Here is a 16,232-nt window from a genome sequence, read left to right on the forward strand (position 1 = left end):
CGCATGGGTAATGCCTACCGCAGCTCGAAATTAAAAGACAGGGCAAATAAGTGAGAACTATTTATTACAGATCCAGGAAATTATAAGCCTAACATAGAAGTCACGCTCAGTAACTCTTTTATGTCATCTTTAACATATCCATCTTTTGCCGTGTCGGAAACCCAGCGACCATGTCTCTTAAACATACAATAAATCTACCATCTCTGTACACATCCGTCTTACTCTTTTCTATGAAAATACGAACATATCCTTCATGAAAAGAAATATCAGACCGCCTAATAGAGGAAACTTCAGAAAATCTGAAAAAAACAGCATATGAAAGAATGGACATTGTCAGAAACCTTAAATCTACAAGCGAACAATCCTCTCTGCCAAATCTAACAACTAACTTTTCCAAAATAGCAACATCTATAGGCTCTTTACCTGCTAAAGCAGCCAAACTCCTTGCTGTGAACCTGGGCAAAACAGATGTGAATGCTGAAAAACTAGACACTATATCTTCTGTTTTCTTGACAGGAATAGAAAGAACACTAGAATCTAAATTCCATGTGAATCCAAGCCACTCTAACTCTGTAACAGGATGCCATACTGACTTCTCAATATTAACAACAAAACCTGATTGTTCTAGAGTGTCTCTAACATTGTCCGAATGGCTAGAGCACAAATCCTTGGATCTAGCATAACCAAAGCCATCGTCAAGATACACAACAATATGAATAGATTGCCTTCGCCAATATGTAACTAGTGGACGTGGACGAATACACTTCGTAAAGATGTAAGATGCAGATGTTAACCCAAACGGCAAAACTGTGAAACAATAGTACCTAATAATGCCATTAGCATTCCAAGCAAAACCCAAGTACTGTTGTTGACTAGAGTGTATGTCGATGTGATGATAACCAGATTTTAAATCAAACTTAAACATGAAACCTGTGTCTCCAAGGCTGTTTTGTAGCCCTCAAAAACAATCTTTCTTTTGTAAACAAACTGATTGACAAACCTAAGGTCAAGGATAAGCCTCTTCTTGCCTGAACGCTGTATGGCTACTGAAAGAGGATTAACAACTAAAGGAGGACTATCAAGCTCAACAATACAAGAGTTTCTTAAAAGTTCTTGAATAGCCTGTACAACAAAAGTACCGTTCCACAAAGCGGATTGGTTATTTTTAGAAAAAGATGTAGGAGGACTATCAATGAAAGGAATGACATAACCGTCTGTTATAGTATCGATCACAAACTGAGGAGCTCCAATTTTAACCCAAAAGGAAACATGTTTCCTTAAACTACCTTTCACAACACACAAAGATTCGGATTCAAACTCGTAAGACCTTAGCTGAATAAACCCAGAGGCGAGGTCATTACCTCCTAAGCCTGCAGAACTATCAATGTCACAGACTGGAGAACAAGTGACATCCTTCTGTTGTGTCTTGGTTTTCTTGACTGATGGCGTCTGAACGTCGGAACTGCAACTTTCCACAGCAACTCGTCCTAAAACAAGTTTTTTAAGAATACTCTCAGGAACGATACAAACTATTCATCTGACTAAAGTAGCAACTTCTTTATTAAAGAAACGTGGTTACCTGAAGTGACATCTTTACTTCTTGACAACTGCATCTTGGTTGGACTGGACTGAATCGGAGCAGGCTGACTGGGCTGCACGTAGTGAGGCTGCCGCTGGACAGGCGACCCTCCAGTGGCCGAAACCGCCACAGAAATAACACTGTTGGTTGGGAGCTGGACCTCGTTTGACCATGGAACGAAATGGCTGGCTCTGACCTGTTGTAGTTTCCCTAGAAGTATCAACCATGCTAGCAGAAGACACAGTAGCACTGGGTGCAACATAGTTGGGTCTCCCTCTGGTCCGGAATGAGGACGCACGTCTTTTGCGCAGGGCTTTGTTCTCCGCTTTCTCGAATCTACGTTCTTCCTCGGATCTACGTTCTTCCTCGGATCCAGAGGCAATATCATCTCCCTCTAGTTCAGCCACAACAGCTCAACCAGATGGTGACCTATCCGCTAAACGGATATGCTTATTCCTCCTGGAAATGTCTGAGGAAAGATCTTGGAGAATCCCCACACAATCAGAATACCTACTACACTTAATGTATCTGAAAGCAGTGTCAATCTTGTCCAAACAACCAGCATTAAATTTATACTGAAGTTGGTTGCCTTTAAACCGAAAACTTGGAATTTCTGAATCTCTACGAGCCCTTTTGAACGCTGTGAATGATCTTTCTTCACTCTCTTCAATAATGTCACGTTTAAATGTTTTTAGTTTGCAATCCATGTAATCTTTAAATAATTGAAAAGTTTCATAACCTTCTATGGATTCCTTCTGCTGATTCGTCTTGGATGCATCAGAGTCCTCCGAATGGTGTGAAGGTGAAACCGAACGCTGATTCATAGCAGAGTGTTGATTTAAGAAAGCTGCTCGCCGTGTTGTGCGAAGACCTCGAATGACTCAACTCATGCTCAATCTCACCACGTCACCTTCGTCACGTGGCTTCAGCACAAATCTCACGTGCAAAACACCTTCGCTGCAGTAGGCAAGCTCTACCGTATTTAACCCAAAATAAATTCATTTAGTGCATCAGATTATGTTAGTGTATCAGCTTCATCACGTCACACTGACTTAATGTGGATGTTTTGTCATTGTCATGTATTAACATGTGAAAACGCATTTGTAAGCTCGTCGTTCTGTAAATATCTCAACGTTAAATTGCGTATGAGTAAATAGTATACGTAACAAAAGATATGAGATCGAGCGGCCTTGTTTAATGTTGAAGCTTTTAAAATTTGGGAAACTTTTTGAAGCAACAATAAAATCATGGACTGAAATAAAAACACTCTTTAAAAAAAGGCACAGATGTTTTCAGCAGTTCATTTCGATACATTCTCACAGCAATTGTCATAAAGACAATTCCTATGTTTGAATCCCGATAATCATGTCGTGGTTGTTACGTATTGCGCCCAAATGCACCCCAAAATGTGTTTGTAAACGTTTGTTAAAAATGAAAACGATACACGAAATGCGTTCCACGTGATGTACGTCCAATGTGTCGGCTACATGAGCATAGGCTCAAAGGCCAAACAAAATATCCCCGTTTCTTTACGAAATTTACGACGAAAGCGAAGATACATATATTTGACGTCTGCAATGGGGGAGTTTGCACGTCCACAACAGCGTTATATGTCGAGTATGGCATTGATGTATATACTGACCCAAGATGTCCGAGAAGCTGAAGACCAAGAATGACCCCTTCTTCTCAAGACCGATTCGTCCGTGTGCTCACCCAAGTCACCAGATTGCTACAGCAACGGACACTGCAGGACAAGGGCATACTCTTAAAAGAATTTCCGACAGATCATCAGCAATCGTTTCCGAGAAGCGGAAATTCGAGCATATCGTCCAAAGGTTGGACATGACATTGTCTTGGCACAGCCACAGCGACAACGACCTGCCAAAATGTGCAACAGTGTAACAGGGTACAGGCTTGGAATTTGGATGAGAGACTACGGAATGGGAGACAACGTATCGACGTCGACACGAAGGTTTTGCGCCGAAATGCGCGATACGTTGACAGATTTGTAGAGTGGCGTCATGGTGTGGGAAGCCAAGTCCTACACGTGTAGATCCGAGCTAGCGGTGGTTCAAGTCAACCTTAGAGCGAATCGCTGCATCGAGCCTCACCTCCTCCCTCCGTTAACCTCCAGAGGAAACTGTTTCAAAGCTAGACCACACAGCTCGCGTGCAAATAGGTGCTTACCTTCAGGTAGATGTGGAAAGAGACATCCATATTATATACTGAGTCAAAAAAGAAACCTCACAAAATGTAATTTTTAAAAATTATGATTTCTTTTTCTCTGATGATACATCTATGTACATCAATGGGATCCCTACCTTTCGACTGTAGAAAAAACGGAAACAAAACCCACTCAAACCCATCCATTCGTCGTGCAAATGACGTTAGTGCCAAATCAGGTTTTGTACGTGCAGTCGATCACGTGATCTTCGCATGGAAGTTTTCTTCATTTGCACTGGCGGCCTCAAGAATTTAAAAAAAAACACTTTTAAACCACAGTTCCAATGGTACTTTAAATGCCACGATTGTAAAATGTGCAACGTGAACGTGCCGTTGGCATATTGCAAGCGGGAAGATCAGTTATTGACGTCGCACGAGCAATGGGATGCAGTCGTCGTACTATGTATGACTTGCGAGGTCGTCTTCAACAAATGGCACCACTTCTGATCGTCCAAGGTCGGGTCGTCCACGTGTGACGTCACGAGCAGAAGACCGTCAAATCGTCCTACGTCACCTACGTGACAGATATCTGCTACACAAAACTAGGGCTGAGATGTTTAAAGGTCGATTGTCCTCACAGACCATTCAAAAGCGGTTTGCGGCCTGCCAATCTCCATTCTCGACGTCCATATCGTGGGCCAATATTGACGCCGTTTCATCAACGTCAACGTCAGCTGTGGGCCCAACGTCACCTCCGATGGACCCAGAGAGACTAAAATCGAATCGTCTTTAGTGATGAATCCAGGTTTACTCTCAGATTCGCGGATGGCAGACATAGTGTCTGGAGACGACGTCGTGAACTGTATGGCCAATGTTGTGTACAGGAAGTCGACAGATTCGGGGGCGGAAGTTGCATGGTGTGGGGTGCTTTCTGTGGGAACAACCGTTCCCGACTACTCTGATCATCCGTGGAAACCTCACAGCTGCTGCTTACCGCTACCAGGTTCTCACCCCTGAACTCGTTCCTTAAATAGCGGCTTATGGCCCGGGTCTACAGTTTCAGCATGATAATGCTCGGCCGCATTCCGCAATGTTGACACGAAATTTCCTTCAGAACACTGGAATCAACATCATGGACTGGCCCCGAGGTCCCCTGACCTTAATCCAACAGATGCACTTGGAAGAAGGCATAGTGGTCTTAGCAACCAGACCCGTGAAGGTCCCGGAGTAGAAAAGGGCTTCAGAAACCCATGCTTGCCATAAAAGGCGACTATGCTTGTCGTAAGAGGCGACTAACGGGATCGGGTGGTCAGGCTAGCTGACTTGGTTGACACAAGTCATCGGTTCCCAATTGGGCTGATCGATGCTCATGTTGTTGATCACTGGTCTGTGTTGTCTGGTCCAGACTCGATTATTTACAGACCGCCGCCATATAGCTGGAATATTGCTGAGTAAAACTAAACTCACTCACTCACTTAGCAACCAACCTCAGAATTGGCAAGAGCAATGGTGCAGAACCCCAAGCTACGTGTTCACAAGCATCAGGCAGTCGATGAGGAGACGGTGTTTGGCATTGGTGACACACAATGAACGGCCATACACAATACTGAACTGAGAAATTTCGAATTTTTATCCTTGCTACTTCACATTCTGTATACCCATGTTTTGGAACGGCGGTGCAGCCTAATGGAACTGACTGTGGCACTGTCAGTGTATCGAGTAAATCACACAGGTATCAGCAATGAAATAACAATTTAACCATCTTACCATCTCTTGTTCTTTTATAGTATCCTGAAGAAAGAATGTGAAGTTTCTTTTCTGACTTAGTATATGTCTCTGTCATATACTTTGTATTACTGCTTAGGGTTGTTTATTTAGTTCTGGTTTTCACTACACTGTTTTAGGACTATTGTATTGAGTGTGTCGGACATCGTAACTATCGTATTTCCCTTTTCACTGTTACATCAGATAGACTGTATGAACGCTCACTGGAGTGATTTGTTGAGTTCTGAACAATTGTTTTGTACTTTGGAATATATTGTGATTTATGTAATATGTGTCATGTGTAAGGAATCGTGTGTAAGGAATGTGATACGTATGTACATTGCTAGCTGATTACATTGCTAAAATGTTCTAATAGTTACATATTAACGATACTATTGACTATGAACAATCATTATGTGACTGTTGTATAAAAACCTCCTTGTTTATTTACTCGGGTGATGCGTTGTTTATGTTTGGTATAGTCAAACCTTCTAACCAAGCGAGCTGATTCTTCAACACTCGCGTTTTATATCACAACTCAACGCTGGACAGACACCAACAACATCAAGTATCATACACAGCAAATATCTGGCGCCAAACGAGTGCATCTACTCCATTTGACATTACCTGAACCCTCTTCTGAACGTGTAACACAACATCGTAAAAGGATTTCAGTGTGCACTGGGCAAGTCCCATTAAAGTCTCGTTTTCAGTTGATGTTTTTAACGTCTAATGTCTTTGTGTAACAAAATCGTCTACCACATGTTTCGCTAGCTGCAATCGCTGCGTATTCTCAACACTGGTTGCTACGGAAACGAGGTAATGGATAGTCCTACGTATACATCATTCACGCCTCTCGACAATAACCAGGTTCGATTCTTCACATGATATCAAAGTGTACATCCCATTTTGCAGATGCTTTCTGAATGATCTTGTAAGCAACTATACAGTATGGTAGGCCAGTGGTAACACTGTGGGCTATTCTCGTCGTGACCAAGTTTCGATTCCCACACTTGTTTAAAGTGAAAGCCAAAGTCAGAGATTTCTCATGGTGGAATATAAATTTGCCACCTTAACTAATGACTGATATCTCGAAAATAAGCATTGATCAAGATCACGACCCAAACTCGACGGCGATTTCGTAGAGGGTGCGATATGGACAGTTTTTTTTCAATATTCATGAACCTGAGAGCCAATACGATTTAAACAGGTCACTGTTATACACTGACAGATATGTCATTCAACTTCTGTCGCATTAGACAAGTATTGTTTAATGCCATATGACTTAATTATTGTGTATGTGTTGTGTTATTTATACCACTGACGATTGATATCATGCTGTTAATTTTCATGCTAAACATTTAATTCAATCCAAAACAACATACGTAGTGACGCTTCCATTTAACAGGAATGTCATTCGAATTCCAAAAGGTAGCATCTCGGTGTACATGTGTAACGATATCAGGGCATGGCATGTATATTCAAGATGAGCTTACTTAAATATACAAACACGACATAACAAAAGTAAAACATTTCATACATGATTTCATTTCCTCCACAAGACATCATTTGGCCATAACTTATAATGATCTATCATCAGCGTAGTAGTCCCATCCACCATGAATGGCGCGAAGCCTAAAGATAACAAATAGTCTCTGAGACGCAGTCCATACTGGCCAGTTTTCTGCCACATCCATTCCATCAGAATTCCCCGAACGTCTATCTGCTGGAAGAACTTTACACCTGATGTTATCACCTGGAACTCATGCTCCTCAACGTCCATCTTGATAAAGGCTTTTTTAAATGGTATATGAGGCACTAAGTCATCTAGGCGAACTGTGTCTATGAAGTGAGGGTCGTACACATTGCTTGTGTTCACACTGGAAGGAGCTGTTTTAATCCGTGTACCTCCTATATTTCCTATGTCCCGAACGAAGGACACTTTCTTGTAGCTGTCGGAGATAGCTGTGTAAAATATTGTGATGCTATCTGTGAAGTTATTATCCTGGATAGACTTGCAGAACCTAATGACGTTCGCAACAAGGGGGTCCACGGCAACTACCTTCTTGCCCATGAGAGCCGCAACGATGGAGAAGGTACCGACGTGGGAACCGATATCAATGAAGCCCATTTCAGGGTCACTGCGGAGGTTGTTAATCATGACCTGGACATCTGGTAGATCCCACAGTCCATGTAACTTGAGAGAACCTGAGACCCACTTGTCATCCTTGAGGTCATGGATATAGATGATTGCATTTCCCACCGGGGACTTCAGCATGGTACGTTTGAGGTTCAGACTACCCGCACAGAACTGGTGAAGCTGTGTCCATCCTTTACCGTTCCACCGGAGAATTTTAGCCTCAGGTCCATTCTGAATGGACACTTGTTGACTGACTTGGGGTGATGTGATAAGGGGGATGTCTTGTTCATTACCCATGTCTGGCTGAGGCACGCTTGTCATCTGCACATTCTGTTGACCAGCCATATTTTCAGGATATTGCACTGCTGCCACATGTCCATTTGGTTGATTAGCGACGGGCATGGTTTGTTGACCAGCGGAAGGAATATACTGCCGACCTGCCACATGTATATTTTGTTGACTAGGCAAATGCATATATTGTTGCCCGACCATATGCATATTTTGTGGAGCGGCCACATTGTTCAGAACTTGCATATCAGGTCCATGATTGGGTGGATATCCCGCAGCACCAGGCACACTGTTCTGGAAACCCTGCTGCATGTTTCTAGCCTGAATGAATTGGCTGAGAAAAGACATTCCTTGATCCATGTGAGGAGCCACGGGATATCGCTGGGCGGCTTGCTGTTGGTTCGTATTGCCTCCCTGGGCCTGCATCAGTTTCTGAGCCAGAGATTTGATCGCTTGGACATTTACATTGTTCTTGTTCATACTCACTGGAAGCTGTGGTGATCTGGGCTGATTTGGCACATTTGGTACTGGGCTTAGCTGCTTAGACTGTTGAATAGTATCCCCTGGTAAAGGCACAACGGGAGGGTTGTTTGCTATCACTTCTACTTCGCTGTGTGACTTTTGTTGAGCCGTTTCAGTAACACTGATATCCAGTTTGGGCGAACTGTACAGGATTCGTTGAGCAGCAAGGGTCAACAAGCCCACTATGATGATGAGGTAGATAAGGCGGTATATTCGTTTGGCTGACATAATGGCTGACATCTAGGCGCACAAGGACTGAATCTTGAGACACAATTTTCACATCAGCTAAGACTGAGGCACTTTCAGTCCACATAGGCACCTTATCCTAGGCAGTGTCTATCTCACCATTCTGGCGTGTTGACGTCATACAGTGTTCTGAAACAGAATGAACAGATTTAATACACAGTGTCTTCACAGCGTTGTAGACAAGAGCTTTAGCCACAAGAAAAAATAGAGGGGAATAAAGCAGTGGGGCAGCGGGGCAGTGCGGCTTAAGCCTGCTTACAACAGCATTCTTGTAGTCCAGATAGACTGTGGGGTGTGAGTGTAACGGCTCGGGTGAAACACATCAAGAAACAGTCGGATAGAACCGTGACTCGAAACAACGATCAGAGGTTCCTGGCCAAGGGACATAACCCTGCACAGCATATAGTGGCGCCCTAGATGGCCCACCGACTGAGTGGCAAAAATGTGTGAATTAAATTATAATACTGTTTCGGGTGACGGTTATGGCCAGTCGGCTTCTATAAAAAAAGCATTTTGAGCTGCCCATATCAATGACGAAACATGTACAAACCAACAGAGACTACATTGTGGTACCCGTGTTCCAAACTTTGGATTAAAAACATGGAAATATCAACCTAATGCACACAAACGTCAACCCATATCCTGTTCCAATCCAAGTTAACACAGAGAACGCAAGAAATAAACCTTGCCATCAGCAGCTTTCCAGCTGATGTCAAGAGAGCTCGAGCGTCCACTATTCATTGTTTTCACTAGTCAGTAGCATGTAGTCTGTACCCATTCCCATGATTTGTTAATTAATATCATTCACTTCCAAAAAATATCATAACTTCCTAAAAATCAAAAACATAATGATCATTTGTAATAACGAAATAAGCTTTCTTGGCAGTTCTTGAAAAGCATTTACCAAAACACAATAACGAACAATAATAGCGGCTTCACAAAGCCGTCCTTGAAGTAACTGAACAACTGTGCTTCATGGAGCAGTCTCGTCTTAACAGTACAACATGGGCGGTTTGGTCGCCTCTGCTGTCTGTAGGGACGCTTCATAGCGATTCCGGGTTGGAATCAGAACGGGCCCACCCACCAATATGTGTGTAACAGGAGGAAACTGCGGTGGGTCAGTCCCGGTGACAGGGTTCATTGACCGCCACTGTGTCATCACTCTCTGGTTATTCGGACTTAGGTAACCTTAGTGCAGTGTTAAAGAGTGGGAGTTACGGTTATCCTTAGACTGCTTCGTGACAGGAATCCCTGCATCTCCATAGTAACGATGTCAGAATAATGTTGCATATCATCTCTGTATTTAACAGTTCGCGAAATATTTTATGACAACAAAAACGTTCCAGGGATATTCACTTTGTACAATTTACACTTTTATTATTTTTATTCTTTTTTTTATTATTTATTGTTTTTAGTGGTTTTCAATGACAAACTTTCACCACGTGACTGGTATACAGCATTCAAAGCACTGACACATTTTATAGCTTAACCAGCTGTTAATGTTCCCATGGACAGATATTACATTGTACGACGTAATGCATTATGCTAAAGGTTGTGTAATCTCCATATCACACACATATTGCCTCCTATAAATGTACACGGGCGATCAGTCAATACTGACTAAACATCTTAGAAAACTGTTGAGACAGGTGCACTAGTACTGCTCACAGTACAATTACTTGTACACAACTGCAAGAAAATAAGGTAACAGTAAGTAACATTTTTCATGTTACTGATGGATCAAATTTCCAGATATTTTCCTCGCGTATTATCAGGGAAGGCAAGATATTTTATGGATGAAGTCTTAATTATGTTAGATGTCATCAATAAAGTATCTAATATTGGTTTTGTTATTCATCAGCTTCTAGAATAGCAGTCAAACAGATCACCACCATCACCACGTGAACCAAACGTTTTGAATGTCCTGCTGATGCCTCGAACGTATTTTCAAGGCAGAACCTGTATCCGAGCAATTACATATTTCAACAACAAGACCTTTAGACTCACAGAAAGAAAGAAATATACAAGGAGAGAGTACAGTTGATAACTATATTCCATAATCCTATCATGATGGATATGGCCTAGATATGACACACCTTCGATGAAACAATAACTTAATATTTTTCATAGATAGCCAACATATTCTTAGAACAACTCACGGCTTTGGGAAGGCGACAGGATCGGTCCTATACCTGGATTGTCGCTACTTATATCCACAAGTGTAGACGGTCTGTCAAAACAGTGCAATCCGGCCAATCGCGGCCAGGTCGCTCTGAACTGAGTGGGGACGTGTTAATTGCCGTGGGCCATGCATCCATCAAAAGTGACATCAGTCGAGGTCCTGTCAGTTAAAACAGCGTGGATAGCGTTTTGTTTTTACCTGTATAAAACCAGGTAGACAGTAAACTGAGTCTGAAACTGTGTGATGTTAAACCTGCCTCGGGGCTGGAGTAATTTACATCCAGTGCTCAGGTATTAACTGCTTCGGGGAATTCCCCTAGCCGCAGAACATTACGTAACGCGCGATTCTAATTGTACAGGAGATCACTGTCCTTTAATAAGATCGCAGTGGTTATTTGGTTAACGGCCATTCAAAGATAAGGTCAGGTTAAACAATAACATAAACTGTACTTAATGTCGGCATTAGTGTGATATGAAAGTAATTTGCAGACACGTGATAGTTTCGCTGTTTCAATACGAAGTATCTTTCTTACGGTTTTATTGATAATTAATCGGTGGGTTATATAAATGAAACGAAGCTTATATATCTCAACGTGTCAGTGTTCCTTCTTAATGACACTGATCGGAAGGACGACTGAACATTAATTTACCTTCGTCTATGTCCCGTGTGTAAAATCAGTACAGGTGAGGTACTTGAGAGGGTTTGCTGCCGACTAGTAGGCCACGATGCTGAAATTAAAACAGGTTGCACTGTGCGTATGATATGACATTGTCTCGCGTCTTAGCAGCTGTGTCAATATACATCCTACGAATCAGGTTCTTCTAATGAGGCAAAGCATCACGTGGCTTACAAGACACAACTGTACACGAATATATAGATTTTATTCAATGTATATATTAGCATACACACAAAATGATGGAAGTAACCACTAAATATTAAATCAGAACCATGAATGTACTCTGACGCAGTGGATTAGAATCACTTCTTCGTCCATGCATGATTCAGATTTTTTCTGAGGGATTGTTAAAAACGTCTACGTCACAGTATAACATAGCTATTTAATTAGGTCAAGTAGGTCCCCAGAGGTAGAGACAGGGTTTCGCATTTCGAAATTTCAAAGAAACGGTCGTAAATTCATCTGGCGTAAAACGGAAGAATTGTAGAACGTGATTCTGTGACGGGGAAGAGTATCAAGTTAATGACCAACAACCGTGTTTGCGATATATTGCAGTATTACCAAACGGTTCACGTGTTTATCAGTTTTCACTTTTTTATTCTCATTAGGTTTACCTATATCATTTCGTTAGCAGCGGTTCCATAAACTTGTCACACTGAAGATCCGGGTTCGATTGTCCAAATGAGAACAATGTGTGATGCTCATTTGTCGTATGCCCAGCCGTGATATTGCTGGTGTCCCCCGCCTTGATATTGCTGGAATATTGCTACAAGCAGTGTAAAGATGAACTAACTCACTCACTCACCTAACCTGGAGCGGATGAAACACACTTCTCGTCGTACATTCCGTAATAATGAATTCGTTTTGACGTGTACGTGTAACTGTGTCTCTGTAGGTTTGTACATGTTTGGACATTGATATGGTCAGCTCAAATATCACTATTTCTGTACTTTTACTCAAATTTTGTGAAGTAAAAGATGCTTGTTTTACTTCCACGGATATGATTTAGAAACTAGCTTATGTGGTAACAAGTTTTAAACAAACTTGTTGAAAGGGATATTAAAATCTGTTGAACACTTCATAACTAAAAACCATCGATTTGTAAGTGGCCTGGCAAGTTTCGTGTGACTATGACTGCAAAATATGAAAAGCTAGAGCTCTTGTATGCATGTACGTTCACTTATCATCATATAGCTAATTCCACATGTGCTTCATCTACTTGTGAATACATGCTTTATTTATCTATAAACACATGAGTTGTCAGTTATGAATACATGCTTTATTTATCTATAAACACATGAGTTGTCAGTTATGAATACATGCTTTATTTATCTATAAACACATGAGTTGTCAGTTATGAATACATGCTTTATTTATCTATAAACACATGAGTTGTCAGTTTTGAATACATGCTTTATTTATCTATAAACACATGAGTTGTCAGTTATGAATACATGCTTTATTTATCTATAAACACATGAGTTGTCAGTTATGAATACATGCTTTATTTATCTATAAACACATGAGTTGTCAGTTATGAATACATGCTTTATTTATCTATAAACACATGAGTTGTCAGTTATGAATACATGCTTTATTTATCTATAAACACATGAGTTGTCAGTTATGAATACATGCTTTATTTATCTATAAACACATGAGTTGTCAGTTATGAATACATGCTTTATTTATCTATAAACACATGAGTTGTCAGTTATGTTCCTTTTCTTGAGGGACAACGTTTTTGATAGAAAATGTATAAACCGTATGGTAAGATAAACATTTACTGGTCATGCATTCCCGTCTTTACAAACTGTAACCGTTACGTTATTGGTTTTGATTATCATGTGACTGTTATAACCATGAAATTGAGAGAAACGGGCTCAGAAATTCAATATTCAATAAAGTCACCTACAGTTGACGCATTTAGTAAATAATTTCAAATCTGATCAACAGAAAGAATTCATACTACTACTTTTGTATAAACCAGCCATCAACAACAACAAAACATGCACTTCCTGATGCCGTTGACTGGTATATTTCACAAGCTCCTTCACGTATTGCCCGGTAAATGAAACTTTGATGTAAATAGTATGTGTACTAAATAATAGGGTAAAATAGTATCAAAGTAAACTATATGCTTCAAGGAGAAACGACTCCACGAATATATCATGAGCTTGTGTTTAGATGACTGTCACCTTGTGCCACCACGAGTTCGGGAAAAATACATGCAAGGGCAAGTCAGTCATAAACAAGACAAACACGAGAACACGCGACACAGGTCAACATACAGGGAATGCCACTGGACATCACTTGTCAAGGACGCGTCAAGTTTGGAAATACTCCCTACATATCTAGCACAAAATGCTTTGAAAACTCTAAAAAGTCACAAGCATTAAATGCTGCAAATGACTTTAATATCATATGGTGACAGCTTAACCCAAATCCCACTCATTATCATTATCATCGCACCCTCCCCACTCCACGCAGTGACCAAGGAGGGGGTGGAGGGGTGTACCAACATCATCATACATGTGCTTCATCGCTGCCGACATGTGCCTTATCTTTATTTATGATTTTATCCGTAGGAAAAATTGTGTTGGTGTCTCATAGGTCATATGGTCGGTTGGTATACCTTTTACCTGTTCTGGTGTGTTTCTTTTAAGTAATGTATGTCATGTGACACTTAAATTAAAGATTAATATGTTATCTTATTTAAAATACCGAGCGGGGATTTCTACAGGTCTTATTCGCAACATCAGTAAACACTTTGCAATTATGCCATGGAGACTCAGTCAAGCAAGCAATGGAGACTCAGTCAAGCAAGCAATGGAGGAAGAGCAAGTTGTTTATTGTATTGAGTGCGACGTGTCGGTGTAGGCACTAACGCCGTCATCAAGCAAGTGATAACAGTGTTAGTTAGTATCTACACCAGGATGTCGGATCATTGCAGTAGAGAAGTTGACTGTCCACAGAACATTCTTTCACTTATATTTCTAAAATGCCTCTTAAAGATGGCAAGCCAGCAATTTTCACTGTACTTTACAGTCATAATTACACGAGGTTAATTAAACGTTAACGTTTCCATGGACAACGAGTCACTCTTCGTCCTAAGGTGTTGTTTCCGTACAACAACTCGTTGTATTCAGAACTATCCGAGCAGTGTTTAAACGTGTACATTTCCGGGCCCAGGTCACACATGATTTACATACTTACTTTAATAGTCGAAACTCCAACATCCGTCTTCCTATCTGTCATATAAAGATTTCGCAAAGCACACACTGTGAATAATGTGGTCAAGTTGTGACCCCTAGGTAGACTGTAAGGGTCTTCTCTGGTCACACTTGAACTTTGCTGTACTAAGGTTCTATGGGTGACCAAAGAAAGAAGCCCTGCAGCTGACCTTTGTAGTTTGGGTAACATGATCAATGCGAGTGAGGCTATTGATGCAAGCTGGTTGAACACACAATGGAGGACAGACGCTGTCACGCAAGTGGGACCACATTAGTCGGTCATCAGATGTCCATATTGTAGGATAAAGAAGGGTAATGCAGATGTTTTGGCAAGCTTCTGTTGAATCTGGACGACATATTCTTATTAAAAGAGGAGACGCTCTGCAAGCTCTGTAGAATCGGTTCTGTTGAAAACAAGTGCCACATTTTCCTCGTGTGTATTCTATGCTAAAATCATGTGTCAAAAAGAGTTCCTTCCCAGTCTCTTCATTCCCACATTTGTTAACAGCCTTAACATGTCAGTATCAGACCAAATATCTTTGTTTGCTCTATCATGATGTACAGGAGAGATTTCAACAGAGAGATCTACTCCTCGTCAGGGTGACGTGGGTCTTTGATCGAGAAAAACATAAAGAAAACAAATATTCTCAAATCATCAACAGTTCACAAAATAAACTGTTACAGACTTAGTTTTTATAGAACATTTCAACGGATGGACATGTTGATCGTCCTGATTCCCCGTTATCAAACTGGAGGATAAAAATGGAGTAACAGACTTATCACAAATGTTTATTCAGTACACACAGACTAGCGTTTGTTTAATTCCATGCTGGTGCCTGGGGGCTGAAGCCGAGGTTAATTACGCGTGAAAAAAGCAAGACGATAAATTGTTGTAACTGACTTAACAGCTGCATCTTTTAAGTCCCAGATTAAAACCGTCTTTACTTTATGCGGTTGTTATAATGAACACTCGTGATAATGGCAGTGAGGGGGATCAGGTTGGTGCTGTGCTGGTATTCCATGTATTGTCCCCGTGTTCAGTAAAATCCCCTTAATAAGGGCCATGTGTATGTTTGGAATGTCTGCATACAGGTCACCCCGTATCCTGGATTCACTGCAAGCTATGATAACATCAATGGATTGGCTGTGAGGCTTGGTGATTGATTGTGTCATACTATCGACATAGGTTTTCATGATATCAATGATCATGACCAGATTGTGCTCCCCCGACTCGATATTGTCAGTGTACTCCTAATAGACACTGTAATCAGTAGATTAGTGTTTATGTTGTTGCTGGTATAAAAACAAGGGGCAGATTATAAAACATAAAACGTAACCTGTGTCCAGACATCTCCGCAGTATGAACAACTGTTGTTGAGAACACATGTGTACAACGGATATCACTTCACAAAGTTCCAGTGAGTGAGTTAGCTTATATG

General features: G+C 41.2%; 2 protein-coding genes across 5 annotated transcripts in view; both read right to left on the reverse strand.

Annotated features, from left to right (window-relative positions):
- Nucleotides 1–458: 458 nt before the first annotated feature.
- LOC137272197 (uncharacterized) lies at nt 459–2,544 on the reverse strand. The gene is made up of 2 exons (XM_067804550.1): nt 1,580–2,544; nt 459–1,487 (listed from the first exon to the last, which is right to left on the reverse strand). Exons 1-2 carry the CDS (start codon nt 1,965–1,967, stop codon nt 907–909), a joined length of 969 nt encoding a protein of 322 aa, XP_067660651.1. The 5' UTR covers nt 1,968–2,544; the 3' UTR covers nt 459–906.
- Nucleotides 2,545–7,022: 4,478 nt separating this feature from the next.
- LOC137273145 (uncharacterized) overlaps nt 7,023–16,232 on the reverse strand; it is a 41,360-nt gene continuing 32,150 nt past the window's right edge. For 2 of the 4 annotated variants that reach the window (XM_067805616.1, XM_067805617.1), the window contains exon 2: nt 7,023–8,831. In XM_067805616.1, the coding sequence (XP_067661717.1) occupies nt 7,053–8,696 (1,644 nt within the window). In that variant the 5' untranslated portion in view covers nt 8,697–8,831 and the 3' untranslated portion in view covers nt 7,023–7,052. Of the gene's footprint in view, nt 8,832–10,861; nt 11,044–11,533; nt 11,613–16,232 lie in introns of all 4 variants that reach the window. The other 2 variants (XM_067805615.1, XR_010956124.1) reach the window with 2 other exon arrangements.

The sequence above is a fragment of the Haliotis asinina genome, chromosome 2, assembly GCF_037392515.1.
Source record: "Haliotis asinina isolate JCU_RB_2024 chromosome 2, JCU_Hal_asi_v2, whole genome shotgun sequence".
NCBI lineage: Eukaryota > Metazoa > Mollusca > Gastropoda > Lepetellida > Haliotidae > Haliotis > Haliotis asinina.

Bases quoted from the DNA above. Each gene is read 5' to 3' on its own strand.
- LOC137272197 (XM_067804550.1), bottom strand. From the start codon at position 1,967: ATGATATTGCCTCTGGATCCGAGGAAGAACGTAGATCCGAGGAAGAAC. The intron at 1,488-1,579 runs GTAACCACGTTT...AACTTGTTTTAG, and splicing joins AAGTAAAGATGTCACTTCAG to GACGAGTTGCTGTGGAAAGT.